At 30.3% G+C, this 24,615-nt stretch overlaps 1 protein-coding gene across 1 annotated transcript in view; it reads right to left on the reverse strand.

Moving 5' to 3' along the window:
• Positions 1-24,615, reverse strand: part of LOC145248060 (zinc finger CCCH domain-containing protein 15-like) — a 41,117-nt gene that overhangs the window by 10,316 nt on the left and 6,186 nt on the right. The window contains exons 2-7 of the mRNA XM_080109821.1: positions 10,627-10,728; positions 9,014-9,116; positions 8,773-8,913; positions 7,064-7,155; positions 4,746-4,851; positions 3,763-3,839 (exon numbers count right to left, since the gene is read on the reverse strand). Of these exons, the coding sequence (XP_079965947.1) occupies positions 3,763-3,839; positions 4,746-4,851; positions 7,064-7,155; positions 8,773-8,913; positions 9,014-9,116; positions 10,627-10,728 (621 nt within the window). The remainder of the gene's footprint in view (positions 1-3,762; positions 3,840-4,745; positions 4,852-7,063; positions 7,156-8,772; positions 8,914-9,013; positions 9,117-10,626; positions 10,729-24,615) is intronic.

Below are 24,615 nucleotides of genomic sequence, written 5' to 3' on the forward strand. Positions count from 1 at the left end.
ATGCATTACATAATTTTGATTCTAGAAAAGGTCAGCAGTGTATGTATGAGGTGAAGTACTTTTAGCAGGGTTTTTTATGTTTTTCCTAGTGTGATTCTAAGAATGAGGATGGAGTAAGTTCACAGAACTGACCAAATTCTATTAGATGTGTGGATAGTGTGATAATGTATGGAAATGAACTTGGCCAGTGAGAGTTGAGGACATATGTTGCATGGAGAGAAATGATATGAGGATTATATGCTGGAGGCATAATGAGAGTCAAAGACAGACTTAAAACTGATGATATCAGAAGAAGATTAAATCTGGACATGAAAGAGAGATCTCTGCAGAACAGAAGACTTTGATATGGTCATGTTAGAAGAACCGATGAGTTTTTTGATTGGTAAATGAATTAGGTAGACAAGAAAGTTCTTGTGGGATTTTAAATTTTGATTTCAAATGATGTATTTTCAAATAAGTTTTTGTTATAAAACCTTTACTTTATTTATCATTTTAAAGAGCGTTTTTTGTTCTAATTATTTAAATTACAATCGTTTTAAAACGATTGTTTTCTTTTCAGAACATTGAATACAAGATGGAAACAAAAGCAAATTCGCACAATTTTCTTATTTTAATTCAAGCTAGGCCGAAAAGCTACTGAAACAGCTCGTGATATCAACAAAGCATTTGTCCCAGGAACCACTATTGAACTCACAGTACAATGGTGGTTTAAGAAATTTTGTGGCAGTGACGAGTCATGAAAATGATGAGCATAGTGGTGGCCATCAGAGGTTGACAATGATCAATTAAGAGCTTTAGTCGAAGCCAATCCACACACAATTGTTCGAGAACTTGCTTCTGAATTAGACAATGTATACGATGATTTCCAACCACTTGAGATTGAAAAGACAAAAGAACTTGATAAATGGGTGTCTCACGAATCAAATGACAACCAAAAGAAATGCTGTTATAAAATGTTATCTTCCCTTCTTTTACGCAACAAGAATGACCCATTTCTTGATCAGATTATAACTTGCGATGAAAAATGTTTTTTTTCTTTTTACAAATGGCGATGCTCAGCTCTGTAGTTAAGACGCCAACGAAACTCCACGATACTTCCCAAAACCAGGACTGTTTGGTGGGTTGCGACTAGTATCATCCATTAAGTTTTTGAATGCAGACGAAATCATTACGGCAGAAAAGTACTGTTAACAAATAGATGAAATGCATCCGAAACTTTGGCAACAGCACAGCATTAGTCAAAAGACCCAATTCTCAACGACAATGCCTGACCGCATATTGCTAAACTCACCCTGCAGAAACTGCCTCATCCGCCATACTCTCCAGACCTCTCACTTATCGACTACCACTTTTTCAAGCATCTCGACAACTTTCTGTGTGAGAAATGCTTTAAAAACCTAGGTGATATAAAAAACGCCTTCAACAACTTCACCACCAGAACCCAAGATTTTTACATTACTGGTATAAATACACTTGTTTTTTCCATTGGCAAAAATGTGTTGATTCTGATGGTGCTTATTTCGATCAATAAATTTTTGTTTGAGCCGAAATATGTTCATTTGCATTTAAAAGTTAAAAACTGCAATAACTTTGTCAACCTGATAGAAAGGTAAAAGTAGCAGGTTCAGTTCAAACGGGGAATGCCATAGAAAACATGGGTGGAAGTAATAAAAATAAAGTCATCCAACATGAAAAACAGATGTTAAAACCGAATATGATGTTTCACACAGAATAATTATTGTTCAAACTTGAATTTCTCCCTTTTTATTGAATTGAAATTATTACCTTATCTTCTTGTATAAAATAAAAGAGGTGCAATTTTTCCTCCTCTGAATGAAACTACCGTAGGTTGACGACAACAGATGGCACATAAAAATTTATTATGTTTACGCCATAAGCCATTACATTATTTAACTATAGAACGCAATTTCATACACATTATTTTGTAATATTAAAACATTACATTTATTCCGAGGAGCGCCACGTTCATCATTGTTGTAATCTACAGAGGAAGTAGCTAGATTTTCACCCCCACTTCCTCTTACAACCCCCTTCTATACTGTGTGCATTTATACTTTATCCTATTTTCGTGTGTCTTAACCATCATTAACTAACTATGGAATACCTACACAATCCCATATTTTTACTACCTACATTCTAGACAAATAATGATTTCTCCTGTCCAGAAATCCTGCTAGTTAAAAATAAAATTGATTTTTTAAAAGAAATTTATAAAAGATATTTACGGTAGATTTCAAAATGGAATTGAAAATGTTCAAATTTTATAAGAGTACAAGGAAGAGTTCTTTTTGTGGGCCAAGATGACCATCTACTCATATGAATACAAAAAAATGGAATGTCAACATGGATAACATATCTTTTCTGTAAAATTAATTTAAAATATATTTTCTTATTTTAAAAAAGAAATCAGTTTATGGGAAGGAAGAACTGAATTTTTAAAACTTTTTCCAGATACTAGATTCCATTGAGTGTTTAATGATCCACATTTTGGCTGGGTTTACTTTATATATCAGATATAGATATCAGAAAACTCCCTATATTGTCAACACAATCAGTCAATATTTTCAGAATCTTAAATTTAAAAAAAATTTAAAAAAAAAAAAAAAAGTCTGTGACATTCACAGAAGCTGTGACATTCCATCTTTAAAATGGATACAAATTAACAAGCTGAAGTATTCATCCAAGCAAAGTTTCTTTAATTTTTCTATTTTGCATATAAAAAATTTTTTTTTTATCAACTTTAAATTGAAAAAAAAAATAAATAAATAAAATAACATTATTTAATACGAAAAAATGTGTATTGATAATTAAAAATCATTTTAAGACAGAAGAAATTATTTTAAATTATGATTTTCTCTATATTTTTTTTTAAAAAAAAACTTTTAACTTATTTTTTTTTATATATATAAATTTTCAGTTCTTAGAGTAACTAGATCACACTAACCCATTTTTTAAAATGTATCTATATTATTATATCTATATTATATATTATTATATCTATATTATTAACACTTTGTGGATTGTGTTTGTTTGGAATCTCATCCACATGCACAGTGAATGACATCAAAACTCAGTTTTAAAATGCTAAAGGATGGTATCATCCATCAAATAAGAGAAGGAGGCAGGGGAGAAATCTTATCTAAAACATCCAGATCAGGTGTAGACAAACGACAACCTGCATGTCACCTGCTAAAGGAATTCATACTGGCCATCAAACATTAGTAATTTTTATGATTAAACCGAGGTATATTAGTGTTTCAAATAAATGTGGTTCATGTGAATAATCCACAATACTTTACAAAATTAAATAATAAAAAATAACATTTATTTTCTTTATTTTTAAATATTATTTTCGGTTAATATACTCAGCAATAAATTTGATTTGTTTTGATGTGATCCTTGCAATGAAAAATTTAGTTCCTCCTGGTGGTTTAATATACTAAAATGCTTGTCACTGAGCATGCTTTATAATTATTATCAAGAAAGAAGTATTTATATTAACTTGGAAATAGATGACATCATAAAGGATGGATGTAGTTGTCAAAAGAAACGTGACATCATAAAGAATCAATGGTAATTGTTAAAAGCAGGTTTGTTTGAAAGCAACAGCAACCGCCATTGTCACTAACTGCTGCTTTATTGACCAATGTCAAAGTTGAGAAATTATATACTTAATCATATAACATACTGACCCAATGGGTCATAGGTGGTCTAGTATTTAAATAAAATCTTTAGGCTTACCTCTTTTTCAATTAATTCTTCCAGAGAAATTTCATCTTTCTTTTCTAATAATTTCTGATCTTTTTTCAGTTGAAAGCCTAAAAGAAAAAAAAAAAAAAAAAAAAAAAAAAGATTTGTTCAAATGAGTTAACAGTAAATCAACAGATAATTTTGATAATTTTTTTTGCAATATCGATTGAAAATACATTTTGTCGTTTTGTTTTTTGGATGACATATTGGATTATTTATCTTCCGATTATTTTTCGACAACATTGCATAAGAATGTTCACGTGATTGCTTACATCACATTATGCATGACCATTTCAGAATTTATAAACAAACATCAACATTATCCATATTATTAAAACTATTCTCATTCTAGTTGTCATTTTCATGTTTTAGACAAGATAAACTTTAACCTTTCTCACATACATTTTTTTCAAACTGAATTCTGTATGGAATTTTAAACTAAATCTTTTAATCCATAAGAATAGATCGATTTTCTCCTGTCTGCCATAACTGGGTAGAAGTGCTGAATAATTTTTATTTTCTTTATTTTTAAATATTATTTTCGGTTAATATACTCAGCAATAAATTTGATTTGTTTTGATGTGATCCTTGCAATGAAAAATTCCGAGGAGCGCCACATTGTTTCTTGTTGTCTATGTTGAATATCGGAGCATGAGTTGCCCATTGACCATCATAAAAATAGAGGGTGAAGTCATGATTCGGGTGATTTTCATATGAAAATTTATTAGTAAACAGAAACATGAACATTTGTGAAAAGTACAGAAGATGTTAAATCCGATGATGGTGAAAGCTATCTTATGATAATTTACTTTTCAATAAATGAATGCCAACCCAATGTGACAACAGGCTTTGATATTGGACAGCATTGCCTTGCAATAAGTAAAGACTAAAATGCAAGTTGTAAATAATCACTTGTCGCTTAGAAATTAAAAAAAAAAAAAAGGAGGGAATAATAATAATGTGCTTGTACTGACCTGCTGGTAGACAATGACGATAAATACATTTGTCGTTTCCATTGGGACATTCCCAGAACCAACCATATTTGTTGTTCTCTACAGCATCCAGGAAATATTTGCAAATCTAAAAAGAGAATCAGAGACACGAATATTGAATATAAAATATTGGACATGCAAACGACTTTTTTTGTAAAGAAAGACAAAAGTAGAAAGCCGTCATTGTAAGAAACATGGTAGCTTTGTTACAATTACATCACCATGTAAAACGCATCTTTTTTTTTTTTGTTCAACTTCAAATTTATGTTCAATTTTTTGCATTATACAAATCTCTCGGCATCAAATTGTGGTGCTTTTTAAGAATTAAATAAGAAAATAAAATTTTATGGCTAAACTATGTGCGGTGATCTCACAATGTCATCTTGAAAAGCCTGAAGAAACAAGGAAGATAACTCCCAATAATTCAAACTCGTGAGATTTTAGGAAGCCATTCTTAACAGGAGTGAGAGGAAGCATTAATAAAAAAAATCAAAATTTCTTTAGAAAAATAAAACTATTTGATCAATTTACATACTTTTTGGTGGATGATATTTTCTTGTTACAGGTACACACATTATACAGATTTTTTTTGTTTTGTAACTATTCTGTTCCACCTAATAATTTACTAAAAACAGTATTAAACTTGAAAATACTATTTAAAAAATAGGACGGTAACATAAGTGCATAAGTTCCAATGTAAAAAATTTATAAAATTGATTAATGAATAAAATGTAGTCAGATTAAATGCAAGTATATAAAAATGTTCACGACAGATATTCCATTCCCCATACATGATTATGTCAGTCAAGCAAAAAATCACGATTTTCAAAGAGATACTGTACACGACAACAAACATGGCAACAAAAAAGCTGACAAAATTCACTCCACATAAGAATGACCTCAAAAATGAAATCTACCCTCACCCGAACAGGGAAGGATGTGACAGGTTATCTGATTCTGGCACAAAGCATCATCAACAAAAATATAAATCTACTTTTAGAGGAGTTTTTCACTTCAACACTTAGTTATGGTCACCTACAGCATTCTTAGTTTCGGCTCCCTGGAAGAACAGCCTACCAGAGAAGGTTGCGATGATGATGCCTACTGTATTCAGGTTGTAAGTAGTTTTGGACAAATGTTTTGGACAGATGTTGTATCTTGTCTTGCTGCAATTTTCTACATTTTATTAACAAAATTGCTTGATTGAAAATAGATCTAGTGAACAGAAGAAATTTTTCATTAGGGATGAAGTTAGGACGTGTACACAAAGTTGCTTCATGGAAGTAAACGTGTGGATAGATCCTGTCTCATGGATCTCTCCCCACCCCTATGAGAGATGGCCTGACAGATGCCTTCATCTCCATGGACTTGCTCTAAGTAAATAAAAAAGATTAAGTAGAAAGCTGTAGTGAAGAGAAATAATGGAGTTATTGTCTTTTTAACTACAGCTACACAGAAAAATTTCTTTTTATAATTTAAATCAGATAATTGCTCAATTAAAAAAAATTAAAAGACCATCTATAATAATAAAAATTTGGGTACTTTTACAGTTTAGTCAAGACATTAAAAAATGAAAATATCGAAAAAACTTTAAATTGTATGTATTTGTTATGGAATGAAGTTCTCCAAAAAAGAATTTCACTTAATTTCATCAAGTAGTTTTTGTTTTACAGCGAAAAAACAATTTGTTATGATACCGAGCAAAAGGTTCGATTTTTAGGAAGAAAAGCTAGTTATTAAAGATGGGGAGGGAGTGTCGGCATTGTACATGGAGTTATCTCCCGTGTCGTTTCTAAAATTCAAACAAAAATTTAAAACAAATCCAAGATGTCTGCCTTCAACGCGCTTTCATAAAAACATGTTTTTCTGCTATATTTTCGGAGATCTTCATGTACGTACAATATAACATTTTTTCCTTCTTTTTTTTTTTCTTCAATATTTTCATTTTTTAATGTCTTGATTAAACTGTACAAGTACCAAAATTTGTTTTTCATAATGAAATGCTTGTAGTGTCTAACACTACAAGCATTTCATTATGAAAAACAAATTTTGGTACTTCTCTCACAATGTTTTTTTTTTTTTTAATTCCCCAAATGCTTTTCTTCATTTAGATGGAACATTTGCCATTAACATATTTGTTTTTTGATGCGTTTACTTTTGTACATTTACTTTTGCTGCTTCCTAGATGGTGGCTTTGTACTTTTATGCAATCTTTGCCCATAAATGCTATATTGTCAACATTTCTTAACACTCAGACCTAGATGAAAAGCTTATGCAAAAAAAAAATTTCAATTACTTACAATGGAAGTTTTTGGTTTGGCCTGATTACTTTCTCCGTGTTTTTTATTGACAACTTCTTCCAGTTTTTCTTGATCCCAATCATTCATTGTTTCTGGAAAAAAAAAACAAATAGTTTTAAAAATTATAGTTTCGCAGGAGACAACAGCTTCACCGATTTCGTTTTTAATCAATTATATAATATACCAACCCTTTGCTGGTTAGATAATGCTGAATCCAATCATTTTTGGTAAAAGTCTTAATTTCTTCAAATATTGATATGTTAAGCACACAACACACATTGATGTACTATGAGGCAGTATATTTCATACATACATACATATAAACACACATTGAGTATGGCAAAAGTTGGTTTGGTTCAGTTCAAATTCTGTAAAAGCACCCCAAAAATATTTTCAATATAAACTATTTAAAAACTAAATAAAAACATTCCAATTACAAAAAAGTTTAATTTGATTATACGAATTTTAAAAACCCATTTCATTTTCTTATTGGTGTTGATTAAAAAAATTGTTGAAAATAAATTATTAATTGGCAAAGAGGGAAAACATCTAACCCAAAATATGATATGGGAACTGCATTTTGATAAACACCGGTTGTCAATTTCTTATTTCAAAAATGGAAACAATCATCAAATAGACATTATCTTAACAAAATATTTCTTTGTTCCAATCAAAGGCAAGTTATTCTTCCCCCTTAAAGAAAACAATTCTGACTTGGAAAAATTATTTGCTGACAGGAACTAAACCAATTTACATTTTATTCTTTTTTTCTCTCACTCACACACACAATAAAAAAATGACCCAAAATCAAATACCCAAATAATTAAAACATCAAAATGCTAATACCTTTCCTCAATTATGCATTAAATAGTCTTACAGAAGACATTTGAAAACCCGACTGATAGAATCATGAAGAGACAAAATAAAAATATCTTTGTTATGAATGCCAGTCACTTCAACTAATGATAGTTTTATTCATGTTGAAATAGAATCTATTTTATAATAGAAAGCCCATCTGGCATTGGTCAGTGCTGAATAAGGATCCTTGTGACTTGCTTTTAGCTCTGGAATCTTTATCTGTTTCTCAAACTCATTAATTTCTATAATTTTCAAGTTAAAACAATTCTGTCAAACATGGAGAGAATGGTAAATTAAAAAAAATCAAACATCAAGAGTAAAATAAAAAGACAATATTTCTTCCCATTCAAACCAGGAACTGTTTATATGACCTTTGTTTCTAAGCGAACAAATAACTCTTAAATGAATTACCCTCAATATTTTTTCTTTTTGAGATTACATTATCAAAGGAGATACCGCTTGAATACATTATCTCTCATTCAGTCTATCAAACAAGACATACAAGGTGCTCAAAGTTTTAGGATTATACAAGATCTAATTTAATCTCTCAACTTTGACAACTTTATATTTTATAACAAGAAATAATTTTACTTAAATGACTATGACTCCCTTGAGACAATCTGCACAGATAGCAGATCATTTTTAACAAATTCCAAATGTTTTTGGTCTGTCTAAAAGTAATTACCAGGCACATTACTCCTCTAATCAGGATATGCATGCAACTGGGGATCACTTGCAAATTTAATATTCTCTAGAAACTTCCTTCTTTGGAGAAAGCTGGCTAAGTCCACCCGGGATAACATACTTCTCATTTTACTCTATAAAAGAGTGCAGAAAAAGTTTTAACTTACCATCGTCGCGCACGTCTGCATAAATATTTTTCTTGGCACCTTTTCTCTCCACCGCCAAGTCATGAGAAAATTTACATTTGTCACCTTTAGAACACAGACCTTGTTTGAAGAACACACACAATACCGATTTGGGATCAGCACCTAAGAAAGAGTTATAATACAAAAATTGATTTAAACAAAAAATAGAAAAAAAAGAGAGAGGACCGTGTGACTTAAATTGAAATCAACATTAACAGCTTACCTTTCAATGCTGGCTGGACAGGTTTGAATAATAAAGACAATTCTTCAAATTGACTTTTCTTCTCAGTTTTCTTTTTATTCTTTTCAGCTTCCAAATCCGACAGCTGAGATGAGAAAAGGACTCATTTATTTTATTAGCACTATAAACAGTTTCATTTGCACAGAGAAATTAGCACTATAAACATTTTATTAGCACTATAAACAGTTTCATTTGCACAGAGAAATACACATTAAACAGGGATAAGTTTTGGCATTTTGCTTTTAGTTCAATAAAAATAATGAAATGAAAACACCACCCCAATTCAGTACTGTATGTACAAATAAAACTCAAACTATCAAGATACATTTACCAGAAAAAAAAAAAAGAAAAAAAAAAGAAAAGAAAAAAAGAAAAGAAAAAAAGAAGAAAAAAAAAGAAAAGAAAAAAAAAAGAAAAAAAAAGAAAAGAAAAAAAAAAAGAAAAAAAAAAGAAAAGGAAAAGAAAAGAAAAAAAAGAAAAGAAAAAAAGAAAAGAAAAAAGAAAAGAAAAGAAAAAGAAAAAGAAAAGAAAAAGAAAAAGAAAAGAAAAGAAAAAGAAAAGAAAAGGAAAAGAAAAGAAAAAAAAGAAAAGAAAAAAAGAAAAGAAAAAAAGAAAAGAAAAAAAGAAAAGAAAAGAAAAGAAAAAAAGAAAAGAAAAAAAAAGAAAAGAAAAAAAAAGAAAAGAAAAAAAAAGAAAAGAAAAAAAAAAAGAAAAAAAAGAAAAGAAAAAAAAGAAAAGAAAAAAGAAAAGAAAAAAAAGAAAAGAAAAAAAAGAAAAGAAAAAAAAGAAAAGAAAAAAAGAAAAGAAAAAAAGAAAAGAAAAAAAGAAAAAAAAGACAAGAAAAAAAAGACAAGAAAAAAAAAGACAAGAAAAAAAAAGACAAGAAAAAAAAAGACAAGAAAAAAAAGACAAGAAAAAAGAAAAGAAAAAAAAAAGAAAAGAAAAAAAAGAAAAGAAAAAAAGAAAAAAAAAAGAAAAAAAAGACAAGAAAAAAAAGACAAGAAAAAAAAGACAAGAAAAAAAAAGACAAGAAAAAAAAGACAAGAAAAAAAAGACAAGAAAAAAGACAAGAAAAGAAAAAAAAGAAAAGAAAAAAAAGAAAAGAAAAAAAAGAAAAGAAAAAAAAGAAAAGAAAAAAAAAAGAAAAGAAAAATAAGAAAAAAGAAAAGAAAAAAAGAAAAGAAAAAAAAAAAGAAATTAAAGTGTATTTTTTCCAACAAATGCAAGGCTGCATTAAAATGATCTTTTTATCTAAAAAGTTGTTGCTGCAACAGTGTTCACTCTGGTCAGTTTGACCTGCATTTCATTCTGAATCATGGGCAGGAAAGTGTCTACATCCTCTTACATACAGTACCTGGTATTACCAAATGGTCACTCATCTGGTACTGGCCGGACTAAACATTGTTCAACTTCGTCAACATGATTCAACATGTGTCAACATGATTAGCCAGTTGACCCACATTTCTTAATTATATTTACCATTTCAGAAAATCTTTTGGTCTCATTTTCAAGTGAGCATAGCAAAAATGAAACAGTGAGTCGTTAGAAGAATGTCAACAAGATAGCAAATAAAAGTGGCAAAGAAATATTATTACCTTCTTGGAACTTTGGTTTCCGCATTTCACTTGCTGAGTGACGGTTTTAATAAATTTTTGCTGCTTGGCTCCTTTTTTATTTTTTAAGCCAAATGTTTTATCCTGCCAAGAAAACAAAATAATGTGAAGAAACATAATAAAAAAAATATGAATGATTATAAAAGTCAATGTGGAAAATATGGAAATCAGAACAGCAGATTTTCTTGGGTTTCTCCAAGGAAATTTAAATGATCAAAATTTTCTAATTTTCTAATGATTTTATTTATTTGAAATGATACCCCCCCCCTCAAATGTAAAATTGATTTATGTTAGACGTAAATAGCTTCTGTCTTGAAGTATCACTAGTTCATTCTAACCTTAGTGTTGATACATGTTATTAGGAAGAAAAAAAATGTGATTCGCTTTAATTTCTTTGTTCATATACTTCATCCTGCTCGCACTATTTTTCTGAAGCAAAATTACAACATGGCTGCAAATTACCAATACTAATTATTGATCACAGTGCATTATTGCAGTTTTTGTATTAATAAATTATTAAATTAAAAATACTTACATACTCTATCATTATTTTCATTTGAGAAACAGATTCGCAAAATATGTCAATCAGTGGGAGTTTTCTTAATAGAGTGAATTTTATAAATAATGTCGGGATTTCTTATTTTCAGCTTTTGATAAGTATTTGCAACTGATTTTTACAAATCTATTTCGCAGACTTACTTTAAAAAGAGCAAAACACTATTTCATATAAATAGAGATACACGTGTGTGTATATGTTATACATTTGTCTCAACATATATATATATATATATATATATATAGTCGAGACACGAGACAAATTTATAACATTTATTTCAGTCCTAAAAATTATGCCTAATCACTGATCTTGGCAGAGAAATAAATAACATTATTTGTGTCAACTTTATTATAACTCAACTTGATTGGAAGGTTCAATAATTGATCTAATTTTAATACCTGCAGTATTAAATGTCATAATTTTATTTCAGTTTCATTTAGATTTGAACCTATTTTTTTCTATTGTTCAATTATATTCTACTTGGTCTATACTTTTTACTTTAATTTTATTTATATACATATAAAAACTCACATTAGCAATACCACACCATTTTTTTTCTTTCACCGAATAAACTCAAACATTATTGAAAAGAGTTTAAAAAACAAAGAAATATTTTCTTTAGTTTTTTACAATTGGTCCATTAGAACTGGACTCATGACCATTCAAAGTATCAAAAAAATACATGGTTCACTGGACATTTTGCCTTAAACCTGTCCTATTCAAATGCATATAAGCTTGTGACTGAAAATGGTAGGAAATTTGTGCAATTTACAGACTAACTCATCTTTAAAAAGCTGTATCTTCAGATCTTAAGGTATTATGATAAAATTTTGAACATATGACACTATGAAGGTTCAGATGGCTGTATTTATGACAATTTCACTTAGTAACTTATATACTAATTATAATTAGCAAGTTGAAGTTTCATTTCAACAGAAACACCATAAAAACAGTTAAGAAAAATGGTAGGTAAGACTTTATGATAGGAAGTATTATTTTGATGGATATTATCATTTGCCATTATGAAAAATCCAAGATGCTGACCGAGAAATCACAGAAGGTCACCACGACATGATTCAAAGAAATTAGTAACAAAATAGGAAATTTTATACAAATGACAGTTATGTTTTCAAGTACATTATACTTATTAGCATAAGTTTTATTTTACCGGCTTTAAGTAGAAACATCATAAAAACACCCAAAAAGAAGAAAAAAAAATGGGAGGTAAGACTTTATTATCATGTGAAATATCATTCTGATGGACATTATCAATTGTCATTACACCAATTCCCGCAAAAAATTCAAGATGACGGACGACCAGGAAACCCGAGATGGCAACCACAACACAATTCAAAGAAATCATTAACAAAATGAAATGAAAGGAAATTTTGTATAGATTACAATTATATATTCAAGTACATTAAACTAATTAGTGTAATTAAGTTTCATTTTAATGGCTTTAAATTGCTGTAACATTTTAATGGCTTTAAATTGCTGTAACATTTTAATGGCTTTAAATTGCTGTAACATTTTAATGGCTTTAAATTGCTGTAACATTTTAATGGCTTTAAATTGCTGTAACATTTTAATGGCTTTAAATTGCTGTAACATTTTAATGGCTTTAAATTGCTGTAACATTTTAATGGCTTTAAATTGCTGTAACAATAATTAAGTGGGTTTCTACTATTATTTTGTATAATTTTTTATTAAGTCATTATCAAAATTTCAAAGATTTCAAGAGACAACTAGCCATTTTTTTCTTGTTCTCATGTAACGCTTGACACTACTTGTTTTTTAACCAAATAAACCTTTATAACACCAAAAATTTATCAAGGTTGGTAGAAGAGCAACTTATCTTGCCTTTGCTACATATTTATTTGTTGACCCCGATCAGTGGATTGCAAAACAAACCCAATAAATATCATCATCAGCAAAATAGATTATTCTTTTACTTAACTGGATAAGTGATTTGTGTTTTAACTCATTTAAATGTTCTTAAATCAAATGGTGTCGAGTGAAGTTGTTCGAATTAGAATTAAACAAAAATTTTTCACAAAATAAAACAAAATTACAGCGCTATTTTTGTTATCCTATTTTCAAGTTAAATTCAAGTTTTGATATCCTTTTTTATTACATTGTTAGGTGAAAGTACAGAATAATTACAAACCCCCTCCTCATGTTAATAGGTTTTTAAATAATAATGTTATTACAATCTAATTATAATTTTTTTTTAAATTGTTACGTAAAAGTACAGAATAGTTACAAAAAATCTTATCCCCATGCTAAGAATGGGTTTCTAAAAAAGCATTTTAGAAGTTTGTGGGACTTTTAGAGTCGTATAACCCACCCCTTCATTTAAAAATTAGCCAACCAATTTTAATAAATTTTCAATATTTATTAATAAACAGTGACAATATATAATATAAATATGTGTACAAATGATAACATTTTTGGATGTCTTATTTGTTGCATTAAACATTCTTATCACATTTAAAAGTGTTTTTTATTTATTCTTATACAAATAAACGTTCTTCTATTCAATTTTTTGTTTGAATTTAATTTTTTTTTACAATATTTTTTCTGGCATTAAAATTGCCAAACATATTCTTTTTCTTTTCATCATCATCAAAAACTGATGTTTTCTAAATCATTAAAAAAAAAAAAAAAAAAATGTATAACTCATTGCTGTAAACCACTTTGATAAACAGACATTTTGTTATGAATTTACATGACGGCATAGCAGGTCGCTCATAATGGACGGCACTAAAAAAAAAACAATCAAATATCTACACTTCCTATCATTTCTATCAATGCGTACATGAAAAGTTCTCAACTAATTCTTTTCAAATTTTATAAGAAAAGAAATAAATATATTGGCCATTACATATTGTTTGAACAAAGTTTCTATCTTGATTTATTTTTGTACGAGAAAATCTCAGTTTCAAGATGTTTTAACTTTTGATTGAAAAGTCATTTTGTTCAACTTAACATGGTAAAAACAATTTTCTCTTATTGATTTACAAATATGTCATAGACTAGTAGAACTTCTGTATCGAGTATTTATACGAACAGACCTAAAACATGTGCATTCGAAAAGTCATCTACCGCTCGCAGACGTGCCATGATGGCATGTTTCGTTAATAGGCAAAATTAAATTGCAATTTTTTGGAATATAGAAATCACAACAAAAATATTAAAATACCATTTTAAAGAAAATTGGATTTTGAATCCAATCATATAAGTTTTATATTGATGGACATAGGAGAAATCTACTGATTTAAAAACTATGACTGCCAGATTAAGTAGCAGAATGTGCTAAACAGTACGTCGTTTGGTATTACTGCTCACAATACAGCCAACTTTATCTTCAAGAAATACACATATCACTGCTTTGTTTTTGGGGAAAGGGAACATTGAGAAAAAAAAATCTACAAGTTTCTCATTGATATTTTCTGCAATATATTTTTCTTTTTGTTGTTTCTTACTTTGTTTAGGTGCTTTTCATGCAAACAATCAGCAGCAGTGCTAATCAGGTATATTAACTTTCAGAGTCATTTATCAATTCAATGTTCTTTGCTATGTCTACAAAATCAAAGATATATTCTTCAGTTTTGGAAAATTTTATTATCTCATGATGTACAATTTTTTCTTCAATTTTCTTTTAGCAGCAAATAATGGAAGATTTATTTATTAAAAACTTTAAACGTATACTATGGAAAATGGAGGATTGAGAGTGAATATTATCAAAGTGATGATTAGTGGTTGGAGTATTAGAAATATACCAGATAGAAGAAAGCTTCTCTACTCAGTTTGTGGAAAGGGAGTCAGGTGCAACTCAATTTTTGTGGTGTTTGCAAGCACATGTGCGGTACAAATACTGACCAATTTGTGAGCAAAAAGTGTAAGACAATGGAAAAATGAGAATTCAGATGTGGATAGATCGTATATGGATGGCAAAGCTATTGAAATTGTTCAGAAATTTTTGTTACATTGGTAATATCATTGGAGCATAGGTTGGAGCAGGCGCTAGGGTGATTGTAAGAATTAGGAATGGATGGAATAAGTTTTAGGAGTGTATGCCACTGCTAACTAGCAGAGAGTTACCACCGTTAACTAAGGGAAGAGTCTATGAGGTATGCGTATGAAGTGTGATGATGTATGGAAGTGACCCTAGCCAGTGAGAGTTGAGGACATGCATTTCATGGAGAGAGATGAGAAAAGAATGATACAGTGAATGTGTAATGTAAGTCTTAAAAAACAGACTTAATTCTGATGAACTCAGATGAAGATATAATCTGGACAGTATAGAGAAATGCGTGCAGAACAAGACAAATAGAAAGAATGGATTAGAGTTCGTGGATTAGTAGATGTATAATGATTAAGGTAATAGGGTCAGTTTGCAGGGGAAGGCCAAGGAAAACATGGGAGAAAATGATAAAAATGAACTTGGACGAAAAAGGGATACTTAAATATCTAGTCAGCAGAGATAAGGTAGTTTGGAAGTTGGTTTTTAATAGTTGTCCAACACATGCCAGCATGTAAAACGAGTACAACCAAATACAAACATTAACAGGTTTCAGTTGCATTGACACTTGTTTTTTTTTTTTTGAGCCTGTTTGTATCTACAAATCTTTTTACCAAACGTGTGTCTAGTGCATATAAGCCGAAACCGGTTATGCGCATATTCCATCAAGACACAAAATGGAAGGCAATAGAAAAGCAACATTTAGACACATTTAATCGTTATAATAGAATCCTACATTTCCTCCTAGGAGCAACACCATCACAATTGCAGCATCTTTAGAGGAAGTAGTTCCCATTTTTCCCCCTAAATATTAAGTCTTTCTACCACACCCAGTCAAGACAGGGAGGAAATATACACATTCTACAGATATTATGCTTGCACCTTTCGTAACTGGATCATAAACTCCTAGACATAACCATAATCTTTCCATTTCCTGATCAAAAATAATAAATTTTCCCCATTATCATTGGCTGAGAGCTGACAATTTGATTATTTCAGAATCTACCTCTTAATACATAAATGAACGCTCCAAAACTTTTCAAATATGGCAGCATTCTCTACAGGAGGCAATCGTTAAAAAATAAAAATAAAAACAAATACAAACATAACTATTCATAAACAGACAAATACTGATAACCTTACACTTACCTATGCACACATTACCCCCCCCCCCCAAAAAAAAAACAACCCTGGAGAAAAAAAAAAAAAAAAAAATGTATGGACACCATTGTTTATTTTTTGATTTCAGAGCGGCCCAGCAAATCTTACACAATGCTATTTTTTGGTTTTCTTTTACTTTGTTTTATAATGGAAGGTTTCTTTTTTTTTTTTAAATATTTAAATTTTTTTATTTTTTAACACTTAATGTGGGCAATTTAAATTACTTACATATTTTCCTATGATTAGCTAAATTTCAATCATGTTACTTATCTCACCCACAGAGGTTTTTGATTATGAGAGAGAGAGAGAGAGAGAGAGAGAGAGAGAGAGAGAGAGAGAGAAAGAGAGTTGGGAAGAATATATATAGAGAGAGAGAAAATAAAAACTGGGCAATTGTTCATAAAACCAGACCCTAACTTTCAAACACACCGGCAGGTTTGTCAATTGAGTTATAGAAGCACAAAATGGATACAATACTTCCGCTAGTCTTCAAAACGGCTTACTTATATATTTGGGCAAAATATTAATATATTTTTTGTTAATATATCTTTTTCAAACATAGTTACTTTTTTTTTTAAACGTATTTTATTTAAATATTCTTTATTAAAACCTGTGCAATCTATTATGATTGTCGCCGATTTAATAAATGTTTCGGCAATATCATCTACGAGATTCATACTTATTATATTGTTTCAATTTAATGTTTTTTTTAACATATGTGAACATATTATATATTGAAAAGGAATAAAGTAAAAGAAAAAAATTATAAAAAGTTTTTGTTTGCTATCAAATAATAAAAAATATGTATTTATTCATGAAAATTATCTTACAATGTTTTTCTTGAGTCAAACTTTAATTCTTAAGTTTTCTAAAAAAATTCTCATAATTATTCATATTTTCTTTGTAACAAAACATATTGCTTTCATTTGACAATTTTTAATTTAAAAATTGGCCAGCATTTGTGAAAAAAAAAAAAAAAAAAAAAAAAACCCAAACAAAAAAAACTTGGGTCAGCAAACTTTCAGAATTTTATGTAAACTACTAAAAAAGTTCTGATGATAGCACGGTTCTTATTCTGCACAAGTACCATATATTTCAGCAGCTGCCAATAAGCCAAATAACACTACATTCATGCTCTATTTCTCAAAAAGCAAACTTGGCAGAAAATATAAGTGATAAATGGGGGGGGTATACATCTATATAACTGAAATTATTATATTCATCAAAAATAATGATTTTAAAATATTTCTAAACTCTTGAAGTCTATATCATTTTCTGCAGTTTAACACTAATGTATAGAAATACTGCCTCTTTCAAAATTAAATATTTTTTTAACTGAATTTAGAAGTCAGTAAAATTGATTAGAAGTAAAATCTTAAGAAAATCGTCAAAGAAATCAGATCTTTTAACAAAACAAATTTAACTTATTGATGACCAAAAATCGACAGACTGACTGACTTTATCATATAAAACAGACTGAAAGATATCGCATGCTAACATTATGTCTTAACAATTTACCATAACAAGTCATTTTGATGTTAGCAAAATGACTAACCTTGCTGGACATTAGTAATATTGCACTATGTAAATGACAAAAAAAATTTTTTGATTTGAGTAAAGCAAATACAGGCTCAAATTATTTGCTTTAAACTTTTTTTTTTACATAGGCATCACCACTTATCAAGGCCCAGGAGCCACTCGAGGATAAGGGTTAGAGAGTGTACAGTAGTCAATTGGACAATATAGTAATTGTCAGTAATGGAAATTCAGTAAATTTGTTAATTTAAGGGAAACGGCGTATCAAGAACTTGTTTATATTGGGCTTGAAGACAACCATATTGTAGTCAGCTGGAAAACGGAACAGTTCCACAGACGTGCAGTTCTAAGAAAGAAGCTTTGTCCATGGAATCTACATTTAGGTTCAGGCACAGATAAAGAGTGGGGGAATTATTGATATCTTTTCAGCTAGACGAGTGTTTCTTGTGAAAGTTTGGCAAGGGGGGATCATAGATTGAAGCTCAGTCGAGCACTTGCCATGAAAATAACGATAAAGCAAAGATAAACTCGCTACATCTCTTCTGTGAGATAGAGGTTGCAGGGAAGAAAAAGAGGACATCTCCTATGAGGCTAGGAAGTCTATTTTGAACTCTATCAAGACAGAATAAGTCCTTTCTAGCAGCTCCTGCCCAGATGTGGCAACAGTACTCCATCCTTGGATGAACTCGGCTCTTATATAGATAGAGAATTGCATCAGCAGTGAGATATGTACTGGATAGATAGAAGGATCCCACAATTTTTCCAGCAGCCTTGGCAACAGATTTGATGTACGTGTTCCATTTCAGATCAGGAGTAAAGATCAAGCCCAGAAGCTTGTCAAAACATTAGGCCTCCCCAAGACGAGAGCCATTCATTTCAGTTGATGCCAGATGGGGATCAGAGCGTTGATGATGTAAAGATAGAAACTTGGTTTTAGATGCATTAAAAGTAACCAGTCACTCCTTTTCCCATTGTACCACTTGCTCAAGATCAGAGGAGAGAGAATCTGAGAGAACTTAGTCGTTTACGGTCTTAGATGTGCTACCATAGATGGTAGTGTCATCAGCATAAATGTCTACTGGAAGAAATTAATAACCAAAAATAAAAAGTGTGTCACTTTGCACAAAGTTAACATTGTTTATGCTTTCATATTATCAAGATTTATCTAATATATCAAGTTATTTTGTCGCGTTTTTAAAGTCAGACCCAGATAGCATTTAAGCTAACAAACCAAATTTTTTTCTGACTAGCTAATTTTAATTTGTTATTGTTATTGACAATATAATAATGTAGTTTGCTACAATTTATGTTTTAAATTTAAATAGTCTGGCTTAGGTGACTGCTAATAAACATTTTCAAATCACTTAACATTTTTTTTTTTTTTTTTAAATCAGTAAGGAGGATAATTCATATTCTAGATTGAAGAATATAATAGAAGTTGTCTTCCTATGTGCAAACAATTAAATAATTAAGATAGTTTCACTGTATCCGGACAACACTGGATAGATACAGCTAGTTCATTATCTAAACATAAATATCAAAATAGTTGATCATACAGTCTCAAACAAATGGGACAATGTCAATTTGAGCCTTGAACTCAAATGTGGATATTAACAGACACTATTAAACAGTTTGTTATAAAATCTTTTCAACGGTCTGATGTATCAACAATAGTTGGCGGGTGAAAATTACCATTATAAAACACTAACATGGATTCCTATTGTCCTAAAAAGAACAATAGGAATAATTACACAACATATAAGATTTCTTCAAGAGTTACATACTTAAAGTGAATAACGTTTGGACATTTATTTATAGTTACTAACCCTATGTCCGAAGTAACAGTCAAGGAAAGAAAACATGCCCTAACTCAAATATTGGGTAAAATCATACAGTTGTAAGAAAAAGAAAAAAAATCATACAAAGGTGTGTTTATTTTGAATAGTCAGTACAAACTTGACTGAAGGTAGGTGGCAGCAAAAACGTTGGTCCCACTTCATCACTATGTTATCATAAGCATCTACAAAACAGCCTACTTGCAAAACATTAAGTTGTTTTCGAATACTGGAAGGCAAAGCATTACTTGAATTTGGGGGACTATTCTACATAAGTATCGTTTATTTTTTGTTAAAGTTCGATTCAATTATTCTAAATGTTTTTTGTCGGAAAATATTGTATAGAAGCCATTTTTAGGTATTTATGCAGCATAAGGACAGTAACTGCCTGAGTGGTTTACAGAAAATGCTGGAAGATGCTAAGCGCCTTAATACTATCTTTGATTTTTTTATATTAGAGTTAAGGTGCTCAACATCTATATACAAAAATTGGAATTCATTATTAATTTATTGCAGACTATTATCCTTATCTTTCTTAGTTGTTGTTTTGTGATGTTTCGGGCCAACTATTCTTCTGGCCTTCGTCATGTGGTAACTGCGACAGGATAGAAACTCCGAATCTCTAACTGCATCCTCAGCAATCATTGCCATCCATAGTTGTTGCCGTCCCACCACGTTTTGGCCAAGTAAGCCTCTGGCCGGCTTTGGGTAGGATTGAAACCGTTATTTTCAGACAATTCTCACCTCGAACCGTAGAGATTCAACGTCTCTATTCACTGCGCCCCGGGTCCCGAAGGGCGATCCAGGCTGGATTTTTTGGTCTTATAAAACCATGTTTATTTATTATCATAATAAATAAATTAATAAATAATACTCATCTCAATAATGAATTCAAATTAAAAGATATATATACCATTCGGTATGGATCTGACCATGGAAAATCAGATAATAAATAAACGTGGATTTATAAGATAAAAAAATCCAACCTTGATCGCCCTTTGGGACCCATGGCGTTATTGATAGATGTTGAATCTCTATGGTTCGAAGTGAGAATTGTCTGAAGATAGCGGTTTCAATCCTACCCAAAGCCGGTCAGAGGCTTACTTTGGCAAAATGACAACAACTATGGATGGCAGTGATTGCTGAGAATGCAGTTAGGAGATTCGGAGTTCCTATCCCATCGCGGTTACCACCTGACGAAAGCCAGAGGAATAGTTGGCCGAGACGTCGGGAAACAACAACTAAGACTTTTTTTCTTTTTATAATTTTCTGTTCAAGACAATATAAATATATTTTTAATAATAAACCGGTGATAGCATATTATATAAAAAAATCTAAATATTTATTTTTACTTGAATAAAATATCATAAAAAGAAAACACATATATAAAAAATTTTGTTTGCTATCAGGTGCTTGTTATTAAAAAAATGTCTATGAAACTTACTTTACAATGATTTTTTCTTGATATTAATCTTAATTCTGTAATGGTTTCGTAAAAATTGTCCAAAATATTCAAGAATATTGCTTTCATTTTTCAATTTTTCATTGAATTAGCTTTGTACTGACAGAAATAATATTTTTCACTGAACAAAAATTGGCCAGTGTTTGTGAAAAAAAATTTACAAAATTTTTGTTTGGCATCTTCCAGCATTTTCTGTAACTGCCCAGACGATTCTGATGATAACATGGTCCTTATACTGCACAATTACCCATTTTGTTCTCAAAGCACACTCGTGTATGTTGGCATTGGTTTCAACAATTCTATTTTAAAATCAGATATTCATCATGTATAACTTTGCAGCAACCCATAGTAAAAAAAAAAAAAAAAAAAAAAAAAAAAAAAAAAGAGAGCAGCTGAGGACTGATGACAATATCACAAATCTGTCAAATAATAATACGTGTACCTTTGTTTATTATGTTACATCCATATTTAAATAAAAATAAGTTTGCTTGATGGCCACAGTTGAAACACAGTAAAAAGTAATGGTTGATTAATTTCACCAATTTACAAAAATTAAAATTTTATTAATTTAAAAACGAATTGTTCCAAAATCGACTAAGATGCCATGAAAAGAATTTACTTGCCATCAATTGAAATGACACCGTTATCTAACGCCATATTGGAGAGACGATTCAAACTGCTAATTGGACATGGGCTGTTTTGTTTACATTGTGTTGCTTGCCAATATGAACCTTGGAATTATAGGTTTTATTAATTAACTGAATATATATTAAATTAGAAAAAAAAAAAAACTTTTTAAAATGTGGATACCAGCAAATAATTATTTTGTTTACAATTCAAAGTTTTTTTCATTTCACTTAATTAAATTGTAATTAACTTTGGTGTCAATTATCTGCATATTTACAATGTTGCACAGACCAACCATTTCCCTCCCAAAATTTGAATAACAATAAAAGAAATTCCACACTTTTTAACATGGCCTTTTAAATTTCATTTGTTGTTAAAGAAAGCAACTCACTGTTTTAAGGAACAGAAGCGAATCTATATATATGAAACGTTAAATTGACATAACATGCATGTTAACTATCTAAACTCTAACAGAACTAATGGATGAATCATTAGTGTTAACTATGCTGTCAAGAACTTAAATTCTTGGTAAGGCCATTCAAAATAGTCTGGTTTGACACTCAGTGGTATTATGACTGCAACCAGACGAATTGGAGCTCTAGTGAAACAAGTTCTCCCAACAGGAATATATTTGCAGTTGGGGACTACTAGTAAATTTACTACTTCAAACTAACTCCATACATTCCTCCATACTCTTCTCACTAGATTTTGGTATAGCATCTGCAAAACTAACACACTGGCTATCCCAATAGTACGAGTGTCAAATCAGCAAACCGAGATGATCATGAAACATAGAAAGAACTAATTTGTGCCTATTAGAACATCAGAACCTTAATGCAGCAAGAAATCCAAGCACTAACAATGTACTCGCTCTTCAAGTTACGTCAACATAGCCTGCCTCCCAAAAGTCTTACAATACGGGTTATTGCAACATTAAAGTCCCTGGACATGATGCCTCTCTTATAGTGGTTTAACTGATAACTCTCGTCGTTATGGAGTTGCTTTTGCATTTAGTGATCATGCCAATGCATTGCTCCTTGTCTGCAAATCGATCTCTCCTGGTCTGGATCCGTTTGAAAGTTTCAGTTCTCAACGTTAGTGTCATTGCCATCTATGCTCCCACTCTTAACACCAATGATTAATACTATATATAAAGACTATTTGCACAACAACTTGCATAGAAATATCCAAACCATTAAATGGTTTTAAAGTACATCAATCGGAAGATGCTAACTGATTAAATTAGACTGAACTGTCAAGTATCCAAGTTGTGATGTTGACATGCTCGGAACTCTCGAAACGAAAGGTCAAAAATTGAATGAGGCCAAACAAGTAAAATTACTGGAAAAAAAAAATATATATAAATTAAAAAGTAACAACTTATCAAGGCCAAAAGGCTATTCGAGAAGGCAAATTGTGGAACACCATGATTGATAATGATGGAAGTTTGGCAGAATTTGATTATTTAAGACGGCAGCTCAACAAGAATTTGTTTATATTAGACTTGAAAACAATTCTGTAGTAAGCTAGGAAGCAGCTCCGTGGTATTGCATTCCAAACAGTTCTAGAAAAGTTTCTTTGCTCATGGAAATTTTGTTTAGTTTTAGACACTAGAGAAAGAAAAAAATATTGACAATGGTTGTAGGTAGAAGAGTTTTTGTTGTGGATGTTTTACAGATTGAAGTTCAGTTGAGCCCTTGCAATGAAGATAGAAATTTTTGTTTTTAGTTAAATCTTGGCCATTTGCATAATTTCTTGGAAATCAATTATGGGTGAGGGGGTGTGTTGGACGAGGGGGGGGGTTAGTTTATTGCCACCCAGACTTAGGATTAACGGTAAGGGAGAGCATATCGATTTATTTTATTTAACGCCAAGTTTTTCGGATTATTTGACATTTCTGTATAATCACTTTTCAATCCGATATTTTTAAAAAAATTAATTGTCTTTAAAACTCTAACCGGTTAGAAACTACTGACTCGGAAATCAGTGATCATTTTATATTTATATGTGAAACTGATCCATAGGTACCTCCAACGTCTGCCACTGTTTTAACTCCCACTCTCCCTATATGTAACATGATGTAACTAATTTAATTTAATATTATCATCCTAACTTTTTTACCACTTAAAAGAAGCTTCAAATAAACTGCTAATATTTAAAAAAAATTTTTTTTTTACAGCATACAAAAATAATGAAAATGCGAGACAAAAATCATGTTTACATTATCGACGCTTTAAAACAAGATTCCTATGTAGTGACGTTTTTTAAGCCGTAAACATACTCATGTTTTAAAAATCTAGTAAAAATTAAATAGTCATATCTCCCTGAAATTTTCGATATTTATTAATTAATGAATAAATATCAATAAAAGGTTTCGTTAAATATATTAGAGGAAATACTTTTTTTTTTAGGTGTTCCCCCCGCCCCCATATTTCATGTTATAAAAACTAAATAAATGTAGGTCGATAAAAATTTCAACATTTTTTAAAACTGAAAAGATCAAATAATTAAAAAATAGTTATATATATATATATATATATATACACACAGGGTGACCCCCCCCCCAAAAAAAAACGGGCCCCGTATACACTTTGTGATATCTCCTTTATTTATTCACCGATTGCCCTTATTTTACAGGACATGGCAGAATCAACGACCATGAGTACACCAAGACCCCAGTGGGAGCTGGGATAAAGAATACACTGTGCTAAGTTTTACTACAAGACAGGGTCGTTTAAGAAAACCCAGGACAGTTTCATGTGTCAGTTCG

Source organism: Euprymna scolopes, chromosome 26 (genome assembly GCF_053919585.1).
Source record: "Euprymna scolopes isolate OS-2025 chromosome 26, ASM5391958v1, whole genome shotgun sequence".
NCBI classification, from domain to species: Eukaryota; Metazoa; Mollusca; class Cephalopoda; order Sepiida; family Sepiolidae; genus Euprymna; species Euprymna scolopes.